The 26,463-nt window shown below is 36.0% G+C and overlaps 1 protein-coding gene and 1 long non-coding RNA gene across 15 annotated transcripts in view; one reads left to right on the top strand and one right to left on the bottom strand.

Moving 5' to 3' along the window:
- Nucleotides 1–6,482: 6,482 nt before the first annotated feature.
- Nucleotides 6,483–13,864, top strand: LOC136850796 (uncharacterized). Its single transcript, XR_010856745.1, has 3 exons — nt 6,483–6,616; nt 9,852–9,960; nt 11,984–13,864. It is a non-coding gene; the product is annotated as an uncharacterized lncRNA (long non-coding RNA).
- Nucleotides 13,865–19,396: 5,532 nt separating this feature from the next.
- LOC136850794 (tyrosine-protein kinase CSK-like) overlaps nt 19,397–26,463 on the bottom strand; it is a 280,335-nt gene continuing 273,268 nt past the window's right edge. For all 14 annotated transcript variants that reach the window (XM_067124796.1, XM_067124804.1, XM_067124807.1 and 11 more), the window contains 6 exons: nt 25,747–25,883; nt 25,040–25,201; nt 24,100–24,295; nt 23,563–23,649; nt 22,534–22,626; nt 19,397–21,951 (listed from right to left, as the gene is read on the bottom strand). In XM_067124796.1, the coding sequence (XP_066980897.1) occupies nt 21,865–21,951; nt 22,534–22,626; nt 23,563–23,649; nt 24,100–24,295; nt 25,040–25,201; nt 25,747–25,883 (762 nt within the window). In that variant the 3' untranslated portion in view covers nt 19,397–21,864. The remainder of the gene's footprint in view (nt 21,952–22,533; nt 22,627–23,562; nt 23,650–24,099; nt 24,296–25,039; nt 25,202–25,746; nt 25,884–26,463) is intronic.

Below are 26,463 nucleotides of genomic sequence, written 5' to 3'. Positions count from 1 at the left end.
GTTGCCAGTTGCTGTTGTCTGTAAGAAAAAAGTTTTTTAATGGTTTCTTTGTCGCTAAATCACTCTCCTAGCAGCTCAGCCATCTGATAAGATATTTAAGACTTCGTAAGTGGTTAAGTGTTAAAATCAGCGCGAGAAAGGTGGAGGAATTGTGTTCAGTTTTGTCGATTGTATTTTATCGTTGTATTAAAATTTATTGATAACCAGAGAAGTGAACGTAGGTCATTGAGACCGCTGGGACAAGCTTGGAAAAATTGTGTGCGCGCATGAATCACACACAAATCCACAAATAAACGATAGACTCACTGTATTTGGCTGTAAGTTTGAAAAGATACCTACACTATATAGGCTGTAGCATATAACTCTGGAGGTAGCAGTAATAAACGAAAAAAAAAAAGCGAAAATAAAATAAAAATGTTCCGATGAACTAGGCGTTTTCGACGTAATTCACATAAATCAGTGAGACTCCTGTGTTTTTGTTCTTTTAAAAGTACGCAGAGGTTCAGCTGGTGTCAGAGAAAGGTAGCTGTTTAACTCTTTCACACACATTACTTTTACTTTCAACTTTACGGAATAAAATAAGCAAACTGATTGTGTAGGTATGAAAACAATCATTATGAAGACAGCAATGCAAAATTGCCTTCATTGCAGAAGTATTGACCGATAATCGTATCCCGTGCATCTTGATTTTAAGCACATTTATCGAATCAAATGAAACACCTTTTTATTTATGCATATTAATGGTCTTTCGATTCCCATCTGAACTTATAGCTCACCCAATCCAGCGCTCTTACAGTTACGTTAGAGCCATTTAGAGAAAAGGTTTTCTTTGTTGCGTTAAAGGCCTTTTTTATGTCTGTTGTCAGTTGGGTCATAGAATCAAGTGTCATTGTCCTTTGCAATTAACAAAGCGTAGCCAAGTGGTGCGGTACATGGCAAATTCATTATCTTGAAAGCATATTATTGTCTTTTCTAATGCGTGTGGCCAGTTTCATTTATGCTGGAATTTTAATGGAACAAAACTGAGTCGTATTTTTTATGTTTGTGATATTGAGTGCTGTTTCTCATTACTCTTATTCGGTCTCTTGGTGACCAACATTCCGCCTTGCGAAATAAATGAGAATCGCTTTCTCTCGTCTTATTTATTCTTTTTGGTAATGTCTATCCTTATTTTAGTTTTTATTATCAGGATATTTTATTGCAAATGGATGATCTCAGTTGTATTTGGAAATACATGATAAAGTCTCTCTCTCTCTCTCTCTCTCTCTCTCTCTCTCTCTCTCTCTCTCTCTCTCTCTCTCTCTCTCTCTCTCTCTCTCTCTCTCTCTCTCTCTCTCTCTCTCTCTCTCATGCACACTTTGTTGGATAGGCCATCTTAACAGAATTGATGACAGTCGAATTATTTTTTAAAAAATCGAAATTTAACAATTTTGGATGTCTCTTACATACAATATCTTTTCTTTTACAGGAAATGTCACTGTAGAGGCAGAGGGATAAGCAGAGAGGTCACGTTACTACGCTAAGTAGCAGTGTTGTAGTAGAGGCCACATCTTCCTAGGCCAAGGTCTAGTCTGAAGAAGCCAAGACTGAGTCTGAGTCTGCAGCACCCGGAGAAGCCTAGACTAAATCTGAATCTACAGCACCCGAAGAAGCCAAGAATGAGTCTGAATCTACAGCACCTGAAGAAGCCAAGAATGAGTCTGATTCTACAGCACCTGAAGAAGCCAAGAATGAGTCTGAATCTACAGCACCTGAAGAAGCCAAGACTGAGTCTGAGTCTGCAGCACCTGGAGAAGCCTAGACTAAATCTGAATCTACAACACCTGAAGAAGCCAAGACTGGGTCTGAATCTACAGTACCTGAAGAAGCCAAGACTGAGTCTGAGTCCGCAGCACCTGGAGAAGCCAATAATGAGTCTGAATCTGCAGTACCTGAAGATGCCAAAACTAGGTCTGAGCCCAACCTTAGGATTCATCACCTGAATTCGTTTCAGTCAAAAATTCAACCACTGTCAATGAAATCAATCACTGTCAAAGAAATCTAAACTAAATAATAAAAAAGCTGCATGCAATTTTGTTAAATAATTGAATTTTCTTAGGTGCTTAAATAATTTCAAACATCAAATTATACCTTTGCACATTCCTCAGTAGTTATCTTTATAACCAAAAGGTTACTGTTGATGTACAACGATGTGGATTGTGAATGTAGCTAGGAGTCTGCTTTCCCAAAGTCTGTGATGCAGCCCTGCTTTATACCCAGATATTTTTTTGATGTAGCAAGAGTCTCCGTTCTAGCCAAAAAGCATTGAGGAAACAGCATAAAACTGATTGCATAATGTTCAAGTGACTGCTTAGATATCAACACGTAAATAAATAATGAATTAGTATTTTATCACTGATTTTTCTGTGAGTCAGACAAATCACAAATCACTTTTCTCACTTAATTGCCACCAGATGTCGTCAAGGATGTGATGTCATTGTTTCTCTGGTTCCAGCCTGGCAAATGAAAACATTAGGATACATTTTTTTAAAAACTGGACTTCTTCATTTAGTGTATAGTAATTTGGATATCAGTAACTGGATGTTTATAAAGGTGGTACCGGCATTCCTTTGTTTTTCTCTTACCAGATGTTTATAAGGTTGCCTAGGAAACCTACTGCATGGCAGTTCCTGACTGGTTGAAGGACGTACACTTAGCTGGAAGGCTAAACAAACCTGAGTTGGAATCTTGTGAGAGAAGTTCTCCTATTTGATTATCAGAGTTTACCCAGCAGAACCTGGCATCCCTGGCGATATTTTTGACAAGGTAAGACTCAGGTTTTAGGTGACTGCTTTCTTGAAAGGGGCGAAATTGTTTTTATTTTGGGCTCAGCGCTTAGCATCTTGTGGTGGGAAGTAATTTACACCTTATACTTATAATGTATTTTAGCTGCTTTTCGTTATTTTGTTTTTAAAGGGGGGTTAGACTCGTGTGTCTGTATATCATATCCAAGCATTGATTAGGACATTTCTTTATTTACATCATAGATTCTTGAGAAAAAAATCTAAAGAAAACACGAAAGACTTGAGGGTTTGTCGATCCAATTTTCTCATTTTTATGGGCTTTATCATATTACATGTTTAGTTTGGGTGTTCCTCCCTTCTGCCCTTACTTTGTCCATGAGCCTATCCTGAATTTCCGAAAACTGAATGAGAGGAAAACTGGCCCAACAAACTGTTGTTATGCAAGATCCAGCTTGACCTTTCAAGACAAGCTTGCCACAATAGTATCTGATTGTATGAAAGATACACTCACAAGTTAGGCTGCTTGAGAAGGACTGGGCCCATGGAGTTATTTTATCCATAATTCATGGAATAGCAAGTGGTGTCACTGTGGTTACTGAGAAGTATATTAAGTATAACTGGCGAACTTGACTTAAAAAGTATTAGGGAATTTTCGAATATCAAAGAGACTGAGCCGATCAAGATTATTATCCCATCCGACTTAAATATGGAACTTTTAGAGCTCTCTTGGCTCTCCTAATCTTTCAGTTCATCAGCCCAAGAGCGACGTTTGCATCAACCTCAGTGCGTAAATTTAGAGGATAAAGATGTATTGTTTCTTGAGGATAGAGTACTCGTCCATTCCGTGGTGGTAACTGATTTGCAATGTATAATAGATTTATTTTGATTTTTCATTGTTTTTATGAAATTAGATTAGTGTATCCGTAAACCATGTTTACAAGCGTCAACACTGTGTCATTGTTTCAGATAAGCCGCAGTTTCTTGCGGAAACAATTATAAAGCACAAAGTTTACAAGATTCGTTGTCTCAAAGTTTTAATTCTTTAAACATATCTGATGGTTATCATATCACTGACCCATTCTTTTTCAAACTTACCAAAGATATTAGTGCCCTGACAAATAATGAATGAGTAAATTATCGTAACGGTAACCATGGCAACCAATGTTTACAGTTGAAAAATGGATGCCAAGGACCCTTAAGTAAGGTGCTTTTTCTTATAAAACACCGTATTCGATTTTTCCCAAAGTATATCAGACAAATTTATTACGTAGTAAAATTGTTATAAGTGTTATTAAATATGTAATACGAAAAACAAAACAGCAGATCGGGTGATTCGATACAAGGAAATAAAGTATTTTTAGAGGAAAATTGAGACCATGTATTGGCTACACTTGTGAGTCTCACGTTCTTTTATTCGTATAAAAATGACTAGCTGGTTACTCTCCTGACACAATATTCCGTAGAAGGCGTGGCGTTTCTGATTTTGTTCGTGATATTATAACACCTCTCTCTCTCTCTCTCTCTCTCTCTCTCTCTCTCTCTCTCTCTCTCTCTCTCTCTCTCTCTCTCTCTCTCTATATATATATATATATATATATATATATATATATATATATATATATATATATATATATATATATATATATATGTATGTATGTATGTATGTATGTGTGTGTGCTTGTATGTATGTATATGCTGTATTTGTGTCAGTCAATAGATCTGCTATAAAAACATAAGCTGATCATTCTTAAAGGGGAATGACAAAAGGAACGTGAAAAAGAGGCAACTTTTTGTTGATACGTTTAATTTTTATTGCCTTTATTGAACGCTGAAGCTCATGATACAGTTTCTGTTAACCTCATAGGCCTAATTACAGTATAGTGTGGAAGTATTAGGTAGGACCTTGCTGTGGCTGTTTATCTTGCGTATAATTGTAACATTTGTAGTTTTCTGTACTCTTGTCTGTAGTGGTGGGTAGTTGTATATTGTTCTGATGCAATCAGGATTATAATTTTGTCACTCTCAACTTTGTGTCTGTACCAAAATAACTCCAGCTGTTGTAACTTGCGATTAAACTACGTCTGTAATAGCGGGTTGTTGGTTTGACCAATCAGGCCTGAAGTTGATGACATCATCATTAACCAATGACTGCTTAGAAACTTGGTTAAGCGAGTTGATGCACATTGCCGGTGTCTTTATCTTTTTATAACAGATTTAGCGATAGACCTACACATGGTTACAGTATCTGTCAGACAAATCCTTTTTATAGATAGTACTATAATATAACTCCTAATATAATAATCGCAAATGAACCTTCACTTTTTTAAGAAAGTTATTCATTTCGAGAATGATGGGCGTGACGGTTACCATGGAAATCAATGTTTACAGCGATAAACTAACAATTCCAAGGACTCTAGAGTGGGGATTTTCTTATGAAAAACTATATATAATTTTTGTACAAAATACCTAGAAAATATTTAATAATTTGTCGTATCATTTAAAATATAATTAAAACTATTTTGTTAATAACAACAACAGATCAAGACCTTTGATGAAGTCAAATAAAGCATTTTCAGAGGAATAACATAACCAGCCGTTGGCTATACTTCTGTCACCATGTGCTTTAATTCGTAGTAAAATGACTAGTTGACTACATTTTGTAATAAAATGCTGAATAACGCGTGATGTTTCTTATTTTCCAAGTGTCATTCTAATAAATATATATATTATATTTGTTGTTTTGAAGTTAATTGATAATAGTCAGCCACAAGATATAATAAATAATGATTTAAAATTTTTGATAAAAAGATACTTGGAAGCTACATCTATGCCTAGCTAGTAAACACAGACAACCACCAATCAGTGATCAAGTTGGTAACATCACTCTTACTCAATGACATCACTATTAACCAATGCAAAGCAAACATAAAAAAATTAAGTTTTCTTTGTTTGAAAAAGTTACAAGAGAAAATGTAATTTTGGAAGCGTTCACATTACCATTCCTGATTCCTGTTTGATTTTGCAAATAATATTTACCAAGACGTGATGATATTAAGATGGAGTGCTCTGGAAAAATTAGTAAGTGTTTTTCACCGTTGTCTTTTTGAAAAGTGAAATCACGTTCATGTTAAATTTCAGGTGACTCGAAATTTAACATTGTTGTTTCAGTTATATACCGGTAATTCGTTTTTTTTTATCATTAGTCTAGCTTTTTTCTTTATTTACTTTGCCGGGGATGCTGTTACTAGTTCTATAGCTTATTGGATATGAATACTATTAATTAACGTTACCGTAACCCGATTTCAAACATTAGTTACACACTACATGTATTATTATTATTATTATTATTATTATTATTATTATTATTATTATTATTATTATAAATGAGAACAAAATGAAACACTTTTCTTGTGTATTATAGTTAATGATGTCATGGTTGTATTTCAAATTTTATTTATTTCTATTGTATTGTGTCTATATTCTAAATTATATCTGAATTTTTATCAATCTATTTTTTTTAGTGTCTTATGATTTGTAAAATTAGTGCCATATATCATGAATGATACATAGTATTTCGCTATACAGCATCAGGCACAAAGGTTTCTGCCTATGGTACTAGAAAATGGAGTAGAACACAGGCAACAACATAGAGGGCGCCATCGTCGACCAAGGACTTTAAGACGACATTTCTGGAAACATCACTTCCTGAATTTTTTATCCTTGTTCGTCAACGGTGAAGATCCAAATTCAATTTACACTGGGTCTTGGTCGAGAAAGGTGCATTGAAGATTTTCGATTATTTAAGTGAAGTTTGGAAGAACATTGATATCAATGTGAGTGTTCTTTGTCGTTTAATGTTTAGGTAACCAGTATGCGTTGAAATTTCTGGGTGCTGAAAATTTTACGATGCTCTAGTTGCTGTTGTGATATTTAAGTGGATTTGAAAGGTAGCTTTCTTGACCGACGATGTGGGATAAAAATAAATTTCCTCTTACCGTGCTGTAAGGTGTGTTCGGTACAGCAAGAAGGTTCATGGTTAGATTGCAACCTTCATGAACATACCGTCCTGTGTGCTTTTGCTAGGAAAGTGTAACTGTAAATTATTCTATAGGTTATTAACATCATCTTGACAGCCTTCATTTGAAAGTTTTACGCTCTTTCGTGGCGTAGTCGCTATGGTTCTTAATTGTGTTGGTAACTTGAACTTGGCTACTTAGTCCTCACATGAAATATCCTCGTGTGCTGCTTCATGTTTTGAAATCTGTAGCAAGTATTTAAATAACTACATACAAGTACTGGAGTCCGATAAACTACTTTGCTAGTCTTAAAGTCAGAGTAAATATCTGCTGTTGCATCGTTACTGTCATTATTACTTTAGCTTTTGTGCAGTAAATTGTGGTCTGATATAAATTACTGTAGGTCTAAGGCCTTATGCCAGTGATGTAAATGGTTTTTTTCAGTTTTTATATTTCAATATCTGCATAAAAGTTGTAGTCAGTGTGTTTTGCAGGGGCCAACTATAGTCTCCCTAGCGTACTTGGTCACAAGGTAACTCGTGGATTGCGGATACCCTTTCATTATTAAGACCTTGACCTGTTATAATCCTCTTTGGTATTTCCTGGTTTTGTTTCTCTTGTAAATAACTGAGTTCAGCGCTAACTCTTTTAGAAACGTTATCATAAAGATATGTGAGCTGAAATTAAATGAAATTTAAATATAAACTATCACCAGGTGACACTCTCCCTCCTTTAAATGTCAATTAATAATTTTGGACTGCTGTTTTTCACATCACTTCCAGTAATTATTAGGCTCGTTTTCTTCTTTTAATCAGTAGAGTTTTTTTTTCGTTTCTCTGGGTTTTTCTTGCATTTTTTTGTCGAGGTTGTTTCACGACTGCACAAATGTCACTTGAAAAATCTTTGTCTCTGATCTCTCTTTCTCTCTCTAAATCTCTCTAAGTATAATAAGATTTTTATTTTTAAATTATTATTTTCATTATTTTATGCCATAGTTTTCCTATGCTTTATTATTTTATTACTTGAAGGTACATTGGTCTACCTTTAGGAATTAAAGTGTTCATTAATTTATTATTCATTTGTTTGAGGCTGATGCTTCGTTTTGGCGAGATATCCGTTGCTCCTTGTGTTGACCTAGAGGTCCTTTAATGGAATGGGTTATAGGTACTATAAGGCTACTGACTCAAAACTATAATTTTCCCTCACCATCGCCTTTGGGTAAACGCAGGACCCACTCTATGGCAGCACGTGAGGAAAGCGGTGTCACATTTGTTTTAATATTTTCATGTTTTATTTCTAATAATTATCATCATAAAACGGCCCTCAGTTATAATGAGATGTTTCTAAATAAAGCCTTATTTTAAAGAATCGAAAGGGAGTCTTCAATAGCCATATTTGCACAATGAGGAAAATACATTTGGCATCGCTCTTTCACCCCCACCCCGAGACCCTCATTTGACCAAGTACGCTGGGTAGACTATAATACCCAGCTTTGAAGTTTGTGGGGGTAATTTCTATAAGCCAACAGCAGGCCTTTTGTAGAAAGGATGTATCATTACGATTGCAGTAGCAACCCCCAATACTTCCATGTTATTTAAGAGTCTAGTTTTTCTTAAAGTGCGTTGTGTTGGGGCGGAGGGAGCCCTGGTCATTTCGGCCGTATGGGTGTATATAATAGTTTGATCCCAAACTGGCTAAACACGGCGTCCCAGCTTCCGCCATGTCTTACGGCCTAAACTTATGACCTAAGTTGTGACGGTCTAACAGGTTCCCGGCCAAAATTATTACGGTCTAATCGTCCCGAACTCGTGTGGAGAATGTTTATCATATTTCTTTGCTTACACAGTGCTCTGACAAGGTAACTAGAACACAGGTCACTGGACTGAGGTAACTTAATGGTAAAACAGTTCTATTCAGTTAGGATTATATTGATGTAGAAACATTGTTTGGATGTTGCCAGTCAACCTTGTCTAAAAAAAAAAGAATACATTCAGCATGTCTCCAGCACTGCCTCTTGATGGAAAGTAAATATTAATTTACTGGGAATCCTTACAAATTCAATTTATGTATCCCAGACCCACAGGAGACACAGGATCTGCCCTTATAGATGTGTGAATTGTCTGGTGAATGTTCTGTTTCACAGCCACCTGAGTCCTTAGTTCTAGTTCAGTGTGCACAAATATTGATTAAATCAATACAGAACCAAAACTGAGTAATTTGAGACCTATAGAAGCATCCTTGAAGAATACTTCCAAGTTCAACAGATTTACGTTAGTTATCCCAGTATAGACTATCCAGAAAGTTGAAATCTTTGATTGTACACTTGAGAAGTCGTCCACTACAGTCTTTTCAAGTCGTTACTTAATAGATTGTATTGCTAGGTCTAACTTGTTTAAAGGAAGAATTATTTTATCAATATTTATATTGAAAGTTTACAGATGCATGGGAAAAATTTTGGACTTTATAAGAGATTTGAGTTGCATTCAACTGTTTCGTTGTTATGTGGGGTGACGTACAAGAAATCTGGCTCGTTCAACGTTTCTGGTAACTCTTCCTTTATATCGTTACGACTGGACCCGACATCTCTGATGAATTACTGTAGAAATGATAAAAGGGTCCCTGGCGCATTTGAATTCCTTTTAGTCTTTTGTACAGAGGAACGAAATGTCTGAAATCTATGAGGTCTTCGTATCCTTGGAAAAGAACTTTCTTAGTAAGTTAAAATCAGAATACCACAAGGTTTATGCGATAATGGTTTCTGTACATCTGTTACATAGGTTTGACTTTGCCTCGCAAAAAATCATTACAGTTCTCAGTTTACCATGTTAGAGTATGTAGTATTTTGAAAAGTGACTTGGGTGTTGTGGGTATGTACACTAGTGTAAAACACACGTTCTGGTTACATGAATTCTTCCCCTCTACAAAAAGTTGTATACTATAGTGTGCAAATTCAAGATAGTGTAACGCAAGACGTATAGTTAGTGCTTATAATCGCGATTTTCAGTCATGATCATTTGATATGCCTAATAGATGGTTTCTTTTATTCATGCAGGTTTGTTCGAGTGATCGGTTCGACGACAACGTTTACAACCTAAATGTTAATGTTATGGATTGATCATCTTAAATGGGGTGTAACGTTTACGATCACCTGTTAGAAAACGGTAAGGAATATTTTACAAAATTAACCTAATAACTAGAGTCTAGTCTTTCCTGTTAGGCAATTAATTAGAGTGTATTTTTTCCCACTTGGCGGAGAATGAAACTATTTTTGAAATATTGTACTTATGTTTTCCGGTAAAATATTTTTCTTTAATTTGGTTACAGTAATTTTAACTTTTTGGGACTGGTAGTTTGAAAATTATGGTTAAACGTTCAAATTTTGTATTCCAGCAGAATGTTTGAATTCATTTAAAATTCTTCTGTAAATAAAAATCCTTATTTTATGGTTCTGCATTTCCGACGAATACTTTCCTAGTGAACAAAACTGGATATCCTGTTTAGTTGTTCCAGCCATCTGAACTTGTCATTTTAAGCAGAAACTTACATTGGAATGTGATCGGTTTCATTACTTCAGTAATGAAGGACTGTATTTTAGTAACCTTGGAGGATCATCATTCTGGGTTACATGTTTCCTTTTGTTTGAAACTGAATCTTTCACTTTTGGAGAACTCCGTAGTGGGGGAAGCGAGTGCGTCAGTGCAACTCATGCGGTGATGCATTACTTAAAGTTTGGTAAAACTAAAGTATACTTAAGGTTCTAAGCAGCGTCCATTCGGCTCCTAGCTGTAACCCTTTTCATGCCTTTTACTGTACCTCTGTTCATATTCTTTCTTCCATCTTACTTTTCACCCCCTCCTAACAATTGTTTCATAGTGCAACTGCGAGATTTTCTGCTGGTACATCCTTCAGACCTTTGGACGACCAAATTTCTTTTATCGCTGAATGAATTCATAGGTCCCAGCGCTTGGCCTTGACCCAAAATTCTAAGTGCCATTCCACTTTTGAGGAAAGCTCAAGAAAGAACAAAGATTTCTATTATCTGCATAGAACAAACATTTGTTTGAAAAGTCATCTGCTTGGTCCACTTATTCAGCGAGTGTCTTGTTTTGACCAAAACCTAGATCCATGAGATGAGGGGGGTTAGCAGTATGTCAGGCTGTTAATCTGGCTTTCTATTAGATCATACAAATCTTTGTCAAATGGATCACCTCAACATATTCCACCTGCCTTATAGATGGGGACATCAAAAAATTGTCTACATTCAGATTTGTCTGTGTAGCCAACAGGCCGAGTCAGTGACATCCCATTAAACTTTCTGGCAATGGAGCATTCACTGCTCAGTGTCCGTTCTCCATAAAGCGGGAAACTTGAACAGGTTCAAATCCTTACAAAAAATGGTTAGTAGTTAACTTCCGGGGCAGCTGACAGTGATTGTCCAAGCAGATAAACATATGAGTTGTATGTCGATTAAGAATAAAGTTTGTCACTGCATTAGTTCTAACGTACTTTTATCATTATTTGCTGCAGTTTTTACTTAAATTTATTTCATATTAGCCTACTTGCTTCCATTTAAGAGGGACAATCCTTCTGCGTTTTGTAATTTGGTCACATTGTGGAGAACCTCGCACCTTTTCAGTGAGGTAATAACCCTGGTCTACTGGGGAGACTTTAACAATTTCAGTAATTTCTGTTGGTACCTTTGCTCAAATCTACTAAATATTTATGATTTCCAGTGCCAGTAATTTGTTGGTACCTTTGCTCTACTAAATACTTATTGCTATGGTTTGTGTACTATGATAAATTACTTGCATATGATGGTTGATTTAAATTTCATTCGGGAAAATCTTTCTTCAATGTAGCTCGTTTATTGTAATTTCACCACCACCAAAAGTAAATGTGATACTACTGGTCTGATTTCAGTTTACAAATAATAATTAGTAAAATCATTTAATATGAAAATCTAAAATGGCGTTCATTAACGCATTTTTTTTTTTAACATATGTCATTTAAGATTAGCCAAATAAAATTGTCAGTCTAGGACTCAACTGCAATTTCGCTAATTTAACTGATTGATTGTGGAGTGTTAGGAAAAAATTGGGGCTATTAAAAAAATTGGGACTATTAATAAATATTAAGTTGGATAACTGATTTATTTCTGATCAAAAATATTTTTTTACAATGCAGAATGGGGCTCCCAGTAATCTCCTCGTCGTCCTTCTCCCAATACAGCCCCCCTCCATCAACTGGCTCTAGGACAATATTTCACACTCGCCATCCTCCAAAAGAATGGAAGAACATTCATCATGTGAGAGAGAACACACACCACTAAACGTACCACACGTTTGCTGCTATTCTGCAGTTATTGAGTGGTTTTACTGTCGCCTGAAAGGAACCACTGTATAATGGTCGATTGAAGTCCGTTATAACACAGACGGACGCAAGGCATTCAAGCTAGTATCGACATGGATTTTGAAGCAGTTCTGCTATGGATGATGATGTTATTACGTCGAAGAAGGAGACGTCATAGGAAGAGGGTGTTTTGGGTCCCAAATGCATGGTAAATTTCGCATCTCTTCTATAAACACCTCGGTGTCAAATGAATCTTCAGTTGTTCCCATGGCAACGAAACAGCAGTATTCATTGTCGGCAGCCACCGTGAGAGTTATGCTCAACCACACACGACGAGTGTTTTGTGGGTGATACCTCCCACTCATTGCGACAGCAGTCGTAATCTACTTCAGTAATAAGCGTTTTCTGTATGAATAACCAACATCCCACATCATTATCACTGGTTTGTGGTTTTGTTTCTATCGATGTCTTTCAGCTGTGGCTGGAAGAACACCACACCATCCCTAAATAGAAGCTGGAAGAACACTTCAAATCCATCAACCCAGTCCTCACTAACGTTCAACAATGGTTAGAAGAACACTCAAGTCTGATTCCCTTGGTCGTCGGTTTTCAGTACTGGCTACAATAATACTTCGACCAGTCCAGTCCTCATCATCCTTCAGCAGAGGTTGTGAAAAAACAGTTCAAAGACAGCCTCGTCCATCTTCGACACTAGATGCAAAGTCTTCAGAGTAGGCCAGTCAGTGTCTTTCATGAGTTGCTGGAAAAACTGAAGGTTCCTCAGTCCTCTAGTCTACGGCTACCAGTCCTTTCGTTGCAGTTGCTGGACTGCAAGAATATCAGAATCTGTCTGCTCATCTCTGCCTTGTCGATTCTTTCCGTGGAAGAATCCTAAAATCTTTCAGTCTAGTCATCGTCGTCCTTCAGCAGTTGCTAAAACATTCATCGTTTTTTCCCAGATCCTGGTTGCTGAAAGAACACCAGAGTCCTTCGATTGAGTCTTCGTCGGTTTTCATGAGTTGTTGGAAGAACAGCAGAATCCTTCACTCCAGTCTGTCTTTAGGCAGTTGCTGGAAGAACAGCAGAATCTTTCACTCGTCTTCGTCGTCTTTCGGCAGTTGCTGGAAGAACATCAGAGTCCTTCGGTTGTCTTCGTTGCCGTTCAGCAGTTGCTGTAAGAATACTAGAATCCTTCACTCCAGTCTACGTCGTCCTTCAGCCGAGTATTCATCGTTCTTCAGCTGTTGCAAAGGAACACAGTCCCCGTGTCTCTAAAGCCGTCTTTCATATGTTGCTGGAAGAACAGTAGAATCATTCATTCAGTCTTCCTCGCCTTTTTTTTGTTGGAAGAACATCAGTCGGTTTCTTCAGCATAGTTGCTGGAAGAACAGTAGAATCCTTCAGTTCAATCTTCGTCGTTTGCAGGAGTTGATGGAGGAATACTAAGGTTAAGTCTTGTTTTAGTCGCCCTTCAGCTGTTGCAAAGGAACACACGTGTCTCTAAATCTGGTCTTCTTTGACTGCCATATTTTCAGCAGACCTTTTTTTTTTTTGTCGTCTTTCTTCAGCATAATGGGAACTGGCGTCATCTTGTTATTACGTTTACCTTTAAAATTGTGACATATCTCACGTTGTCTTTCAATTATAAACTAAAATCGATGATGTTTAAAATACAATAATTAATTTAAAATTGCATAAATAAAATCTAAGTAATATAAGGAATTTCAATTTAACCTAAATTCTGATATATGTTCACGCAAGTGTCATGTAGTTCATTTTCAGACACGACAAAATTTGTTAGCCATAAGCAACTGCAGACTCCTGAAAGCAAGCTGCTGATGAAATTTAGCACAGAATTCCCAACCTTTAAGACCAAGCTCTAGTGTACCCATTTACCAGGGGGAATATTGCAATATATAGTGGAATACTTTTAATACAGGAATTTAAAAACGGCAGCGGGCCACTGGATGTGGGATGCATACTTCGAACAATTTACATCATTGAAATCAATCATAGAAAATTATTTAAGACTGATTTCAGTTACACAGCAATTGGAGATGGTGGACCTCATCAACTTTCATAGAAAAAGACTGCACACAGCAATTGGATACCTCTCCAAAAATATATTCATTTAAAAACCTGAAAAAACATCCAGCATAAGAAAACTAAAAGCAAATCTTCACCAAAGCTTGCAAGTTGTTGTTTCTCTCTCTCTGCAATAAAAAGAAGTTAGTCTTTTGTGAATGTAAGAGTCAAGAACTCTCAAACTAGTGAAATGGACATACCTAATGAATGATGGGTTATCTCTTTCCAAATGAAGGCGCAGTAAGATATAGGTTATGTGAAGTTCGGTCACCTGAAAAAGTTATCTAAAATTAACCTTACATCCCAAACACAAACCAATAAGATGTGTGAGTGTTGCAAAATATGCCACAGCAGATGGTTAAAGCAACATTCAATAGTGTACTGTAAATGTAACCGAGTATGCATTGTATAAATTTTCCTTGTTCCACATATCACACAGTCCTATCTGAAATCTTCCAATGAGAAATACAATACTAGAATATAAAAAAGCAAATTTATCAGGTTTATCTGGATGTTTTAATGAGAAATTTTAAAATACTAGAATATACAAAAACATAAAATAACACTGCAAACGACCATAACCACATTTTGAAGTTTTGCAATAATTTGCTGCCAAATGTAAAAATGTAATGCAAGATTCGGGGTTTTACATATTGTAAATAGAGCAACGGTAATCGTGCTTACCTTCGCTCATCAAACAATACCGAATTAACTACGAAGTCGCCTCGTTAACATAGCAAGGTTTCACCCACAGTGACGACGTAACTCACCCTAAACCAGATTTACCGTTATCTAACCACTGTTTGGGTTGTCAACCATCACCAACCTAGATTCACAGTGTTTCTTTCGGATTCTTAAGATTTCCTACCTCCAAGAATGAGTTATAAGTTAGTTAGAAAAAAAAAAAAAATCTGAGATGAAGTCGCTTAGTATGAATATTTCCTAAATGTAATGCGTTTAGACCAGCTGGTCACAGCAATTGAACTAAAGAATCCAAAATTTCTATCAGCAATCGGAAGCAAAACTAAACGTAAATTTTATCTGTATAATTTCCGAAAAGCAATATTTTTCTATTTCCATTATAGCTTTATATATTCTCCTCTACCAGCGGTTATCCATAAACGATAGTCTACTAAGAGTTCAAGGAAGTGTGTTTTTATCATTTTTAAGCAATGTCAAGAATGCTTCTCTATTTTGTTTTGCATCTACAAACGAAAGCTTACTAAGGGCTTACAGGCAATAAGCAAGAGGCCTAAGCTGCATCAGCAATCAAAAGTAAGATTAAAAAGTTTCAACAGTTGGATTGAACCCTAACAGTTTAAAGAGACAGGGGCTATATTGCAAGCAACCTAAAAAATTAAAGGACGAACTGTATACATTAACTCATTCTGAGCGGCCGCCCCAAAAAAAAACTGTGAACTGTTAAATGTCAGTTATGAGCTCACTGAACTATCACAGGGGAGCTGTACATCCTTGCATGCATCCAAAACTCACTGGCGAGCAATATAATCCCTAAGCAATCTGGAAGCCGTTGAAATCAGTTGTACGCTGATTCACCAAACTCAATCAGCAATAAGCAGCTTCTTAAGCTATCGCAAGGTAGCTACATCCTGACTCTTTAAGCTATCACGGGGGAGCTACATCCTGACTCTCTAAGCTATCACAGGGGAGATATAACCTGACTCTACGCTATCACAGGGGAGCCAAATCCTGGCTCCCTGCACTTCCTAAGCCATCATTTCTGAAGAGTTTGCAATCTAAGCCATCCTTGGCAAACTATACATTCCATTACCTGTCAAAACAACCACTGTCATGATGGAATGCAATTCGGTCGTTAGGCCGGGGCACACACAGCTTCCTTTTAAACTTATCCCAAACCTTACATTTCACAACAGGAAGGTCCTTGTTCCCTCATGGTTGCATTTTCAACAAACCCAAACCCTAACCCAGGTTAAGTTGCTACAAGAACTTTGTAACCTACAACTTTCTCTGTGGTATAATATTAAAATAATGTACTCACAGATGCATGTCCTATCTAAACTGTCACTAAAAGTAGGCCTGCACCAAATTCATTTATCTGTACTCTCATGATAAAGGAAGAGGTTAAAACGCCACTTGTGAAAATAAGGCAGAGAGCATTTGAGACTTTCCATTCGGCATTATTCAGGTTTATAAACAACTATCCGTAGTAAATGCAGCACTCACAAGTCAGTCACTTTGAAACTTAAGAAAGTCACTTGAAAATCAAGGTATCAGTCACTTAGGTGATGGTATGCAACTTCATCATTAGTCCCAGGTAAAACGTACATCCTAACCTAACCTTTACCTAGGATGTATCATCCTACCTGGAAGGGAGAGGTCCTCAGTTCACCGAAAAAGTTTCCGCCTCCTTTTTCTTTCCTTGAACTTATTCCTGTTTACACAAGCAATGATTCAGGTTCCCTCAGGCCCGATAGTCCGAAGGTCCGATAGTCGTAGGTCTAAGCCGGCATTCCGAGGCAAGCGTCCCCCACCCCCGCCTGATTAATCCCCCGCCTCCATGGCTAATACGGCAAAATTGTAACCAGTAAACACCCCTAGGGTACGTTATGTTGGTATTTTTATGGGTGTTTAGTGGTTACAATTTTGCCGTATTAGCTATGGAGGGGTGGGGGGCTGATTACAGTCCGTCGGACTATCGGGCCTTCTGACTTTCGGACCTTCGGACTATAGGGCGGTCACCCAATAATTCAAGACACCCTAAACATACCTTACTTACGACAACCTTTCAGGTGTTGGTATTACCTCTGCAGTTAAAGAAACTGTCTAGATAGTCCTGTGTGATTAATTAGTCAGTAATGATTCGTCTAAAATTTCACTTATCATGTGTTCTGCCAAAACTTTCTCGGGTGACCGGCAAGCGGCTTAAACTCTGAAAAATGAGTATGGGCTGCCTATTGCAAATTTGTTTTAAGCTACCTGAATGCCACCTAACCAGTCCCAGATGCAACACCTTAAGTTAACTAATGTCCTAGATGCACCTCGAGCTAACTAAAGTCTCCCAGCTAACTGAAAGTGTCTATGTACAGCCCTAAGTGACCAATAGCCTACCGACCCTGTTAACAGTACATATCAAAACCTGAATTAATTTTTACAAAGCAACCATAACTTAGTAAACGTTTAGAGAAAATTTAAAAGCCTTGACTTTACTAAGCAGTTACAAGAACCTTGTAACCTACAAACTTGAGCATTGCTATGATATTTTATAAGTGCTCATAGCTGTACATTTCCTCTAATTGATCCCTAACCACTTCTAGTGGTCATTTACATGACCTCTCCCATGGGAAGATGTTACAAACCTCATACGTCTGAATGAGAAAAAATACTTTGATTAAATATTCCGACAATAAAACAACAATCTAGAGAGAGTTCACCTCTGGCAAGTCATTAAGAAACTGAGTTTGTACTTTACAAAATCAAAGCATAGACCACATCCCTGCCTAACCTCACATACGATGGAGCGTCCTTCCTGGTGGGGAGGAGAGTTCTCTTCACTTAGGAGTTTCTCCTCCCCTTTACCTTCCTTCATCTTATTCTCTAACTTACATTTTAAAATTAGAAGGGTTAAGTTCCCCATTTTGTTTTCAAATTGTTCCATCGTTCAAGCATTTCGTGCAGACATATTCACAGTTCCCTACTAAACATTCACGGTACGTTCCTTAAGAATCATGGGTTCCGAGCCTAATAATTTTCCCAAATTAAAACCACTTATAAATTTCTGGTAGAAATGCTATATAGACTAGCTATGACCAATAGTATGTTGGTCAATCCGCACAGCAGGCACCTTCCAATCAATACAAATGATTTTAGCTGTTAATATCTCACTCAATATGACAATCTGTTTCCTCTAACCCCGGTTAACTAATATACAGTACGACTTACCAAATTAGGCACAGTAAAACACACTTCTCTGCCGAAAACCTCTTGACTGAACACACAAAGCAGGGAAACAAGAGTTAGAGAGGACATTGCTGGTTAGATCAGCTCTGGCGAGAACAGAAAGAATACTGCTCCGCAGAAACAAAAGACTACGCACCCTTACGTCAAAGCACTCAGCGGTTAGCTGACGTAACTTTCGGTACCGCACAAACTACGAGAATACGGTGCAATTTTCTTCGACAGGGAAGCCAATTCTTGTTGAGCAGCCAACGACGACGTTGTCAGCTTCACTGTGGTTCTGCATTGTGATATACTGTAGGTGCCATTTGTCTTTTTGACCGAAAATTCTTCACAGTGTTTTAAATCTAAGCAGTTTTAACGGTTCCCCATCATCACTTTTTTTTTACGATATCGTTCTAGAGCCAGGGTCTAGAGAATACGCCAAAAACCTCGGATCGTTTGTATCCGATTTGTTTTATTTTGTTTCATCAAGATATTTTAAAATTCAAATTATTTACTGTGTGTTTATATTAATGTTTTTAATCTTAAGAAAAATGGGATTTTTACAGGTAATTTGTCCTATGGCGTTCAGCCTTATCAAACAGGATAACCTTTTTGATTTCATCACATGCATTTCATATTACGGTACTGTCTACTATTTTCATTGTTTTGTAATCCTTCTTACGGCAAACTTTAATCAACTATAGCTTATAGACCCTTGTGCAAAATAAGTATTATTTTCAAGTCATAAACTGAATTTTCAAGATTACTAGATAAGTTTTGACTGGAAAGAATGCAGCGGATATAAATGTCAGTGAAAGAACAAATCATAATCGTTTCTGGTGTAAATGAACTTATACTGTAAGTCTTAAAAAAAAAAAAAAAAAACTAATAAAAAATGGTCCTAGACACAGGAGTTGCACAGAACACAGGACAGTAGAAGAGAAAACTCAACTGAAGTCCAATCCAACACTGGAAATTCTGAGACAAAAACAATAATAATGATTTTCCTTTTGAAATACTCAATAACAGAAAGTGGTATGCAAAAAGAATGGTGTCCAAACTTTTAATTCTCACCTGTAACCAATGGAGTTGCATCCTCATGCAAGCTTTACCAACTTTTTGTTATCAAACATGATGGCAATTCTGGTGGCTCCCTTTTGTCTTCTAAAACACAAAAAGCATGCATCCCATTTCCATTTACATTATGACAACCGTCATTACTTCAGGAATGAAAAACAAAAATGAAAATGTAAATGTTTTATTTTCCATTTATAAAACAATGAGACAGCGTAACTTTTTGAAGTTAATTTAAATGTTGCTTTCTTTTTAAATATCTAAAAGTACTGATACTGCCTAATTACTTCTTAATTTCAAGCCAATTCAAGTCAAATTGATTGCCTGTTTTCGAAAGCCTGGTTCTATTGTTTATTTTTCTTGTACTACAAATACATCTGGGCTTAACCTAATGACCAGTACACCACTAGTTATAGCACTTTATTGGTATCTTACCAATCCAGCGTTTGTATACAATGCAATATTTATAAAACCCTTCGTAAAAAGATTCACAATCATCCCATCACTATGTATAACTGTAATCTTCCCCTATGGAAGAAAACAGGTCATCACAATTCAGCAAAGGTAAGACATTATTTCTGTCGAAAGAGGTGTCTTGCAGCAATTAATCCAATCACAAAGCTTTAGCACAAAATCATTGAATTTGCAGTACTACTCGGCATATACATTTCAACAAATGAGAAAAGAGGTAACACAAACAAAATACAAGTAACGATGAAATGAAAATTATGAACATCAGCCAAAAACCTTCACTGAAAAAGCTGACCTGGGACTTACCATTCTCAAACTCTGTACAGTACTGTATCTGATTCTCTTGAGCACTGGAAAATACTGGATGAGAAGGCTCCCATAACATACATATATATTTATATACTGTATATACTGTATAAATTAAAAGCTGAACAATTCTGTTTTATCCAGCAAATTATAATTTCCCTTAATCACATTAATAGTTTCGTAATATATTAATCATAAAACATTTCACACCTACTTGACATTTACAGAATGAGGATATAAATGCAAAATGTTAAACCTCATAGAAGTCAACTCCGCATTTTTCTTTACATATCAAAAATATAAATAATTCATGAACAGGTAATTCTAGTCATCTATGCAAGAACTCTTTATTATAACAATCAGTTGCTCCTAATACTTCATCAGCCAGATTTCACTTGCGATATACACACCAACAGATTTTGTATACATATGATAATAAAAATGCACTCAAAAGAAACAAAGAAATGAGTTGCTTATACTAATAGCACAGTGGTCACTATTTCATAAATAGAGTCCCATCAATGACCACGAGCGGACTCGAGATAAACCATTTCATTCCTCTCAAAAGTTACTGTCAAGATTCCTTCCTCTTATACCTACTCCTTTTTTTTCAATGACTCAAATGGAAAATTAACATTGACAGTACATCCTTGGTAACTGTTGTGGAAACAAGTCAATACTGCATGGGGACAAAAGAGAATTACAGCAATAAACAACAAAAAAAGAATACCAGATATAATTTGCCTAGCACAGTACTGTACAGTAATATTCTGTGTAATTCCCCTCCTCCATAATTTATGAATACTGTGTGGTAAAGTCATCATACGGCATCAGAGGAAATATCACTTGAAACAATCAGTGGATAGTTGAAATAAAAGTAGACCATTTTTTCTCTTCTATACAAAGCACAGATTACTTGAACCAAATTAAATTTTATGAAATACTAAGAACTGAAGTAAATCTGGTTAATACTCAGTACCTGTAATACTTGTACATCACTCCTACAATACTTATATTTATATTGCAAGTTAGATGCTCCAATACCTTTTAGAAATAATTAGTCTGCAATACTTTTCTCTGAAATACTGTACTATATTTTAACCCCCCTTAAATTTATTTTAATTACGTACTAATTAAAGACATTGGTTGTTTAGACAAGGATTTTAGCAAACCTTAGTTTCAGGCCTTGCACAAAATACTGAAACCTGTCAAGACACCTAACATTGTAAGAGACCAGAAAGCACATTGTCCAACTATTCACATAAATCAAAAAATACAAAAATGAAGACACACGCATGTCAATAAAATACTCGGCTTTACACTACACAGGAACATGAATGATATCCACACACATCAATTACCACCACTGCTCACCATTTTGTTTCACAGCTACGTAAAGCTATTAGGAGAGAATAATCTTGCACCATCTCCTTAAGCAAAGAGGCCTTTACAAAAACTGACGCAAATACTTTCACTCTCACTCTATGAAAAGTTGACTAAAATAATCATTTCTGAAAAAAAATAAAAAAGGACTAAAATGTCATGTAGCTAACACTACCTTGAATCAGTCTGGAGGGACAACAGGCTCAGGTGTCCTGGGTTTAATACCTGACTGGTTTAAGTGTACTGATACACCATGTAACTTTGTCATCTTGCACAATGTGTAAGAGCACAAACGTGTACTTCTCACTGATATGAAGTCCACTTAAATGTTCACTCCACATACAATTTCCATCTGACATTGTACAACACGGTAAAAATTCAATATTCATTTGGACATAGTCAGCACTGCACATATTTGAAGCTAGCACGATCTAGCATTGGCACCATTAAAATGTCATTTAAGCTCCCAAACTAGGTCATTCTGAAGTTAGCTGTTGAAGATGTGATAGCCGTTTACACGCTTCATGGAATGTGGGCCGTATCTCGCAATTCAGATCCCAAGCCTGAAAAATAAATGGATGACTTTAGTCTGTGGCAATGAAATAAATTAAAAGCAAATTTGAGGAAACATGCTGCTTTTCAAGGTGCTACACTGACTGACTGATTTGTGGCTATTAAAACTGGCATCACAATTAAGGTACTAGAAGTTGCAAATGAATTAGTTTCATTGTTTGGATGTCATATATAAGAAACTTGTTAGGTTTCTTTATCTGGTCAAAATCAAAACACAATCTCACAGCAAGTGAATTTACATCCTTCTTACACTCTAGTGGTAATATTTCAGAACACATAATGTACTACTCAAATCATCTGGGGAATTCACAAATGCAAACAACTAGTACAAGCTATCATACACTTTTTTTCCTCTTGAAATAGGAAATTCCTTTTACTAAAACTGGTTCTGCATTAGCTATCAATGTGATAGAGACTTGATAAGCCAAAAAAGGTAGCCACAATCTCAATCATCTTTTACACTTTTATTGCTAAAAATTGCGATACAAGTGCTAATGTTCCTATTAAAATGACAACTCAAAACAAATTATGGCAATTTATGAACAAATGACTAAATTAACCATGTTACTTACCTCTTTCATCAACTGATACACTTCGGGTGGACAACTATCGGGTGCTTCCATACGATATCCCTTTTCAACATGCTTCATGACGTCAACTAATGGCTAATTGAAAGAAAACAAGAAATTAAATTACATTATGAATTTCACATTCCACTTCAAAGGTTATCACTTTTCAATATTAAATGCTATGCTACAACTAACCTTACAAATATGACTTTTAATTTCATATAGGCAGTAAACATTTACCATCAATACCCAAACATGAACTTTTCAGAACTAAAATTCATAAGAATATTTTGCAAAAATTTAGATGTCACTTTAGCAAATCTCATTCAAAACTGCTTGTACTGCCTTTTTCCATCTCTGAGCTGACACAAACCCTATTACAACACTATCCAGCTCATTTGTACTGCTGGAGGGCTTTGACTTCAATCAAATATGTTGCTTGTTTGGATACTTCCAGATATTCAGTATGAAGTTTCTATCTTCCCCTTAATGTCAGATGTGTAAGTGCTACAAATGATTTTCATACCTCTCATTTTAAAGGCCACAGGATAAAGTAATGGGTTTTATTTGTTACTGCGAAGTTCATATCATCATTTTCATTAAATCAACACTGTCATGCGAACCATATCTAACTTACAGCATAGCAATAAATTACCAAGGGGTTTGTGGGCATAGAATAAGTGTCAGACCTAAATCATCAACTTAAACATTTTTCAGCCCCATACTGAAAGTTTTAACCTTTCCTGAGAGACTTTTTCATCTCAAATTTTTAAAGTATTCTTGCAACCAAATTACATTTGCCATTACTTGTCATAAGCCCCAAGGGTTTTCAGGCAAATCCACTTAGATATCTTTTACCCAAAGTTCGAATTATTCAGCACAAAAAGAATGACTGCATAATACATCTAAAGCAAGGAAATACTTAATCATTAAATGCACACAATCTTATTACAATATTTAAAAAACTACAACTATTACAATTTTACAGTAAAGTACTTATAACATCTTTAAAGTTATAGTCAAAATACTTACAATTCTTGGATATGGAACTCTACCAAATGAGTAGATCTCCCACAGAAGAATTCCAAAGGACCACATGTCTGATTTGTTGGAAAATTTCTGTAAATAAAAAATGAAAAACACCTATTCATAAAAGTTTAATTTTCAAGTAAAAAAAAACTATTACTTTCACTTCAATACAGTGTAATACAGAAATAGTTTGGGGATGCTGGTAAACTGACAATGAAAACAATTTTACAAAAATTACAGACTTTTCCTTTAAATTACAGTACACACAGTGAAAAGGGATATAAATACACAAATGGAAATGTAAGTTACAATCACCACATTACTGTTGAAGTTATTGCAGTACTTGAAAACAGTATATAATATTTACACTACTGTATAAAAATAAATCTACCCATTAGCCACTTATTAACACCACATAAACTTCCCTTGAAGGATACTTAGATTTCAAACATTACAGTATTCATACAAATGACAAAGGTTTTATGAACAGGCTTTGGCTAATAGTGAAATTTAAAATTAAAAGGGGTCATTTAAACTTACACTGTGTCTGAGAGCTTCCGGTGCAGTCCACTTGATAGGAAACTTTCCACCATCAAGCTTGAGGTTCATTTCGTGAGCTAATCCAAAGTCACACACTTTGGCCACGCCTTCTTCACTAATCAGCACGTTTCTCGCTGCTAAATCACGGTGAACGACTTTCTGGGACTCTAAGTATGCCATTCCACTACAAGTATCACTGCAATACAAAATCATGATTACAACAAATAGTTTACTCTAACTTTTCTATGGATTACCATCAACATTTTTCTTTGATACAGGATTCCTGAATACATATCAGTTTCTATTCTTAAGCAGTGTTTCTGGTTTATTAAAAATATATAGTAACATCTAGCTTAACCAGTTTCCTTAACAATCCTATTTTCAGGATGAAAATGTATGAACCCCTCTACAGTGTACAAAACAGCAACACTGAGTATTGAGTGAACATCAAATACTCTAGAGCGAGGAACAGAACTTGTTTTAATAACCCATGGTAGTCAAGTAAGTTTGAATAGTGTATATATGGTGAATAACTTGATGCAAATGTTTTGAGCTGATTGGCTAGTGATATCCAGTTAAGGGTGGGGGGGTTTAGTAGTGGTAGTATTAGTAGTTATGAGACTCTGGTTTTGAGGGTGGAGGAAAATTGCACTGGTATGGCCTCAGTCCCTTACTCCTGTGTGAAATGCGCAACCTGAACCCTTCACAATTTGTGCTATAGCACATATACTACCATGGAGCTGGTGATGTGGAATGTTGATGATTTAGCACAGGTATAAAATGAATTGATGGACTGATAATTTTCCTAGAAATAGTGATTTCAAATGAAGGGATCTTTGCTGTACTGTATGTACAATATAAACAGCATTTTGTAGTAAACAGATAATGCACAAATACAAATACTGTACATACATATACTGTAGATGAAATGTATTCTTACCATGCAAAATTAATCTGGTCTCTCTTTGTAACATGAAGCCTCCCTCTTGATCTTAAATAATCCACCAAAGATCCTTTACTCATGAATTCAGTGACAAGGAGGATGCAGTTATCCTCAAACACTAAACCCAAGAGGTTGACTAAGTTGTTGTGCTTAAGGCTCCTGTGGAAGAACAACAGAATTAACACATGAAAAATGCTAGGTTTCTGTTAATCATTTACAATACAGCACTGGGAATACATAGATGATAAACTATGTAGATATAACTTCAACTGTTATGAAATGCCTGCCTCATTAAAATGTTTTTAAAGCAAATGAGGGAATAAGGTAAATAAGAAAAATATTGTTATATATTATCTACTCCAGCAATACTCAAAGGCATCACTTAGCATCTTCTCTGACACTAAGATGATTTAACACAATTTTCAAAAACTAACATATAACCCATATGGGACCTTTCTTCTGATCATAATCATACTTTTCTTCCCATGTAAGGAATATTCTGAAATGGCTCAAATCCTAAAAATAATAAATTTCCTTAGTACGAAAAGTCTGTAACAGCTCTGAAAATATTCTCAAGTACAGATCAAATGCATACTTAATTGGCACAGAAAATAAAGAACATATATCCCAACAATTCTCTGAAATTAAAGTTTAAAGGGATTGCACTTTACAGGCAGTTCCAACCCAAAATGCATAACACTTACGTCATGAGAGATGCTTCTTCAAGAAGGCCTTGGGCGGCTCTACTGCTATCTTTCAGTCTTTTAACCGCAACCTTCTGGCCACCCCATTCACCAAGAAGAACGTCTCCAAATTCTCCTTTTCCTATAGAATCGAGCAGCTGTCCAAAGAAAATGTAAAAATAATGAAATTATGCACAACTGAGTTAAATTACTTTGCACTGTAAATGAGCAAACCAAATTCAAATTCGAACTATGATAGATGAAACAACAAAAGACTGTTGCAAACTGCAGTTAAAAATGCAAAACCTATATACATCAAAGATCTTGGAATACTACACCGGCCATCCATACATGAACTCCAATTTGAGTAGAGTTAGTTGTTTAAATTAATAAAAACACTGACCTATTAATTCACCTTAGTGGCTAGCATTCCAAGGAATTTGTTTCAAGGATACATAACTTGTGAAATTTGGTAACCACTACTAATCAAGAGGTATGGTTTACTTTCTAAAACTGAGTTTATTAGAGCACATCATTAGTCTTTGTTACTTGATAAATTTAAAAGATGTAGTGTCACATACAAACTAAAGAGCACTGCAAATATAGAGTACATTGCATTAATGCATCACATGCAATAGATGAAGTCATAGAACCTACCCTCTGTCTTGCTTTTCAACATTCAGATGATCTCTTTGCATGACGATCCGCATATTACTTTTGTACATAAACTTCACAGTA

The sequence above is a fragment of the Macrobrachium rosenbergii genome, chromosome 22 (assembly GCF_040412425.1).
Source record: "Macrobrachium rosenbergii isolate ZJJX-2024 chromosome 22, ASM4041242v1, whole genome shotgun sequence".
Taxonomy (NCBI): Eukaryota; Metazoa; Arthropoda; class Malacostraca; order Decapoda; family Palaemonidae; genus Macrobrachium; species Macrobrachium rosenbergii.
The sequence above is the reverse complement of the archived record's forward strand: the minus strand, read 5'-3'. Positions and strand labels throughout refer to the sequence as shown.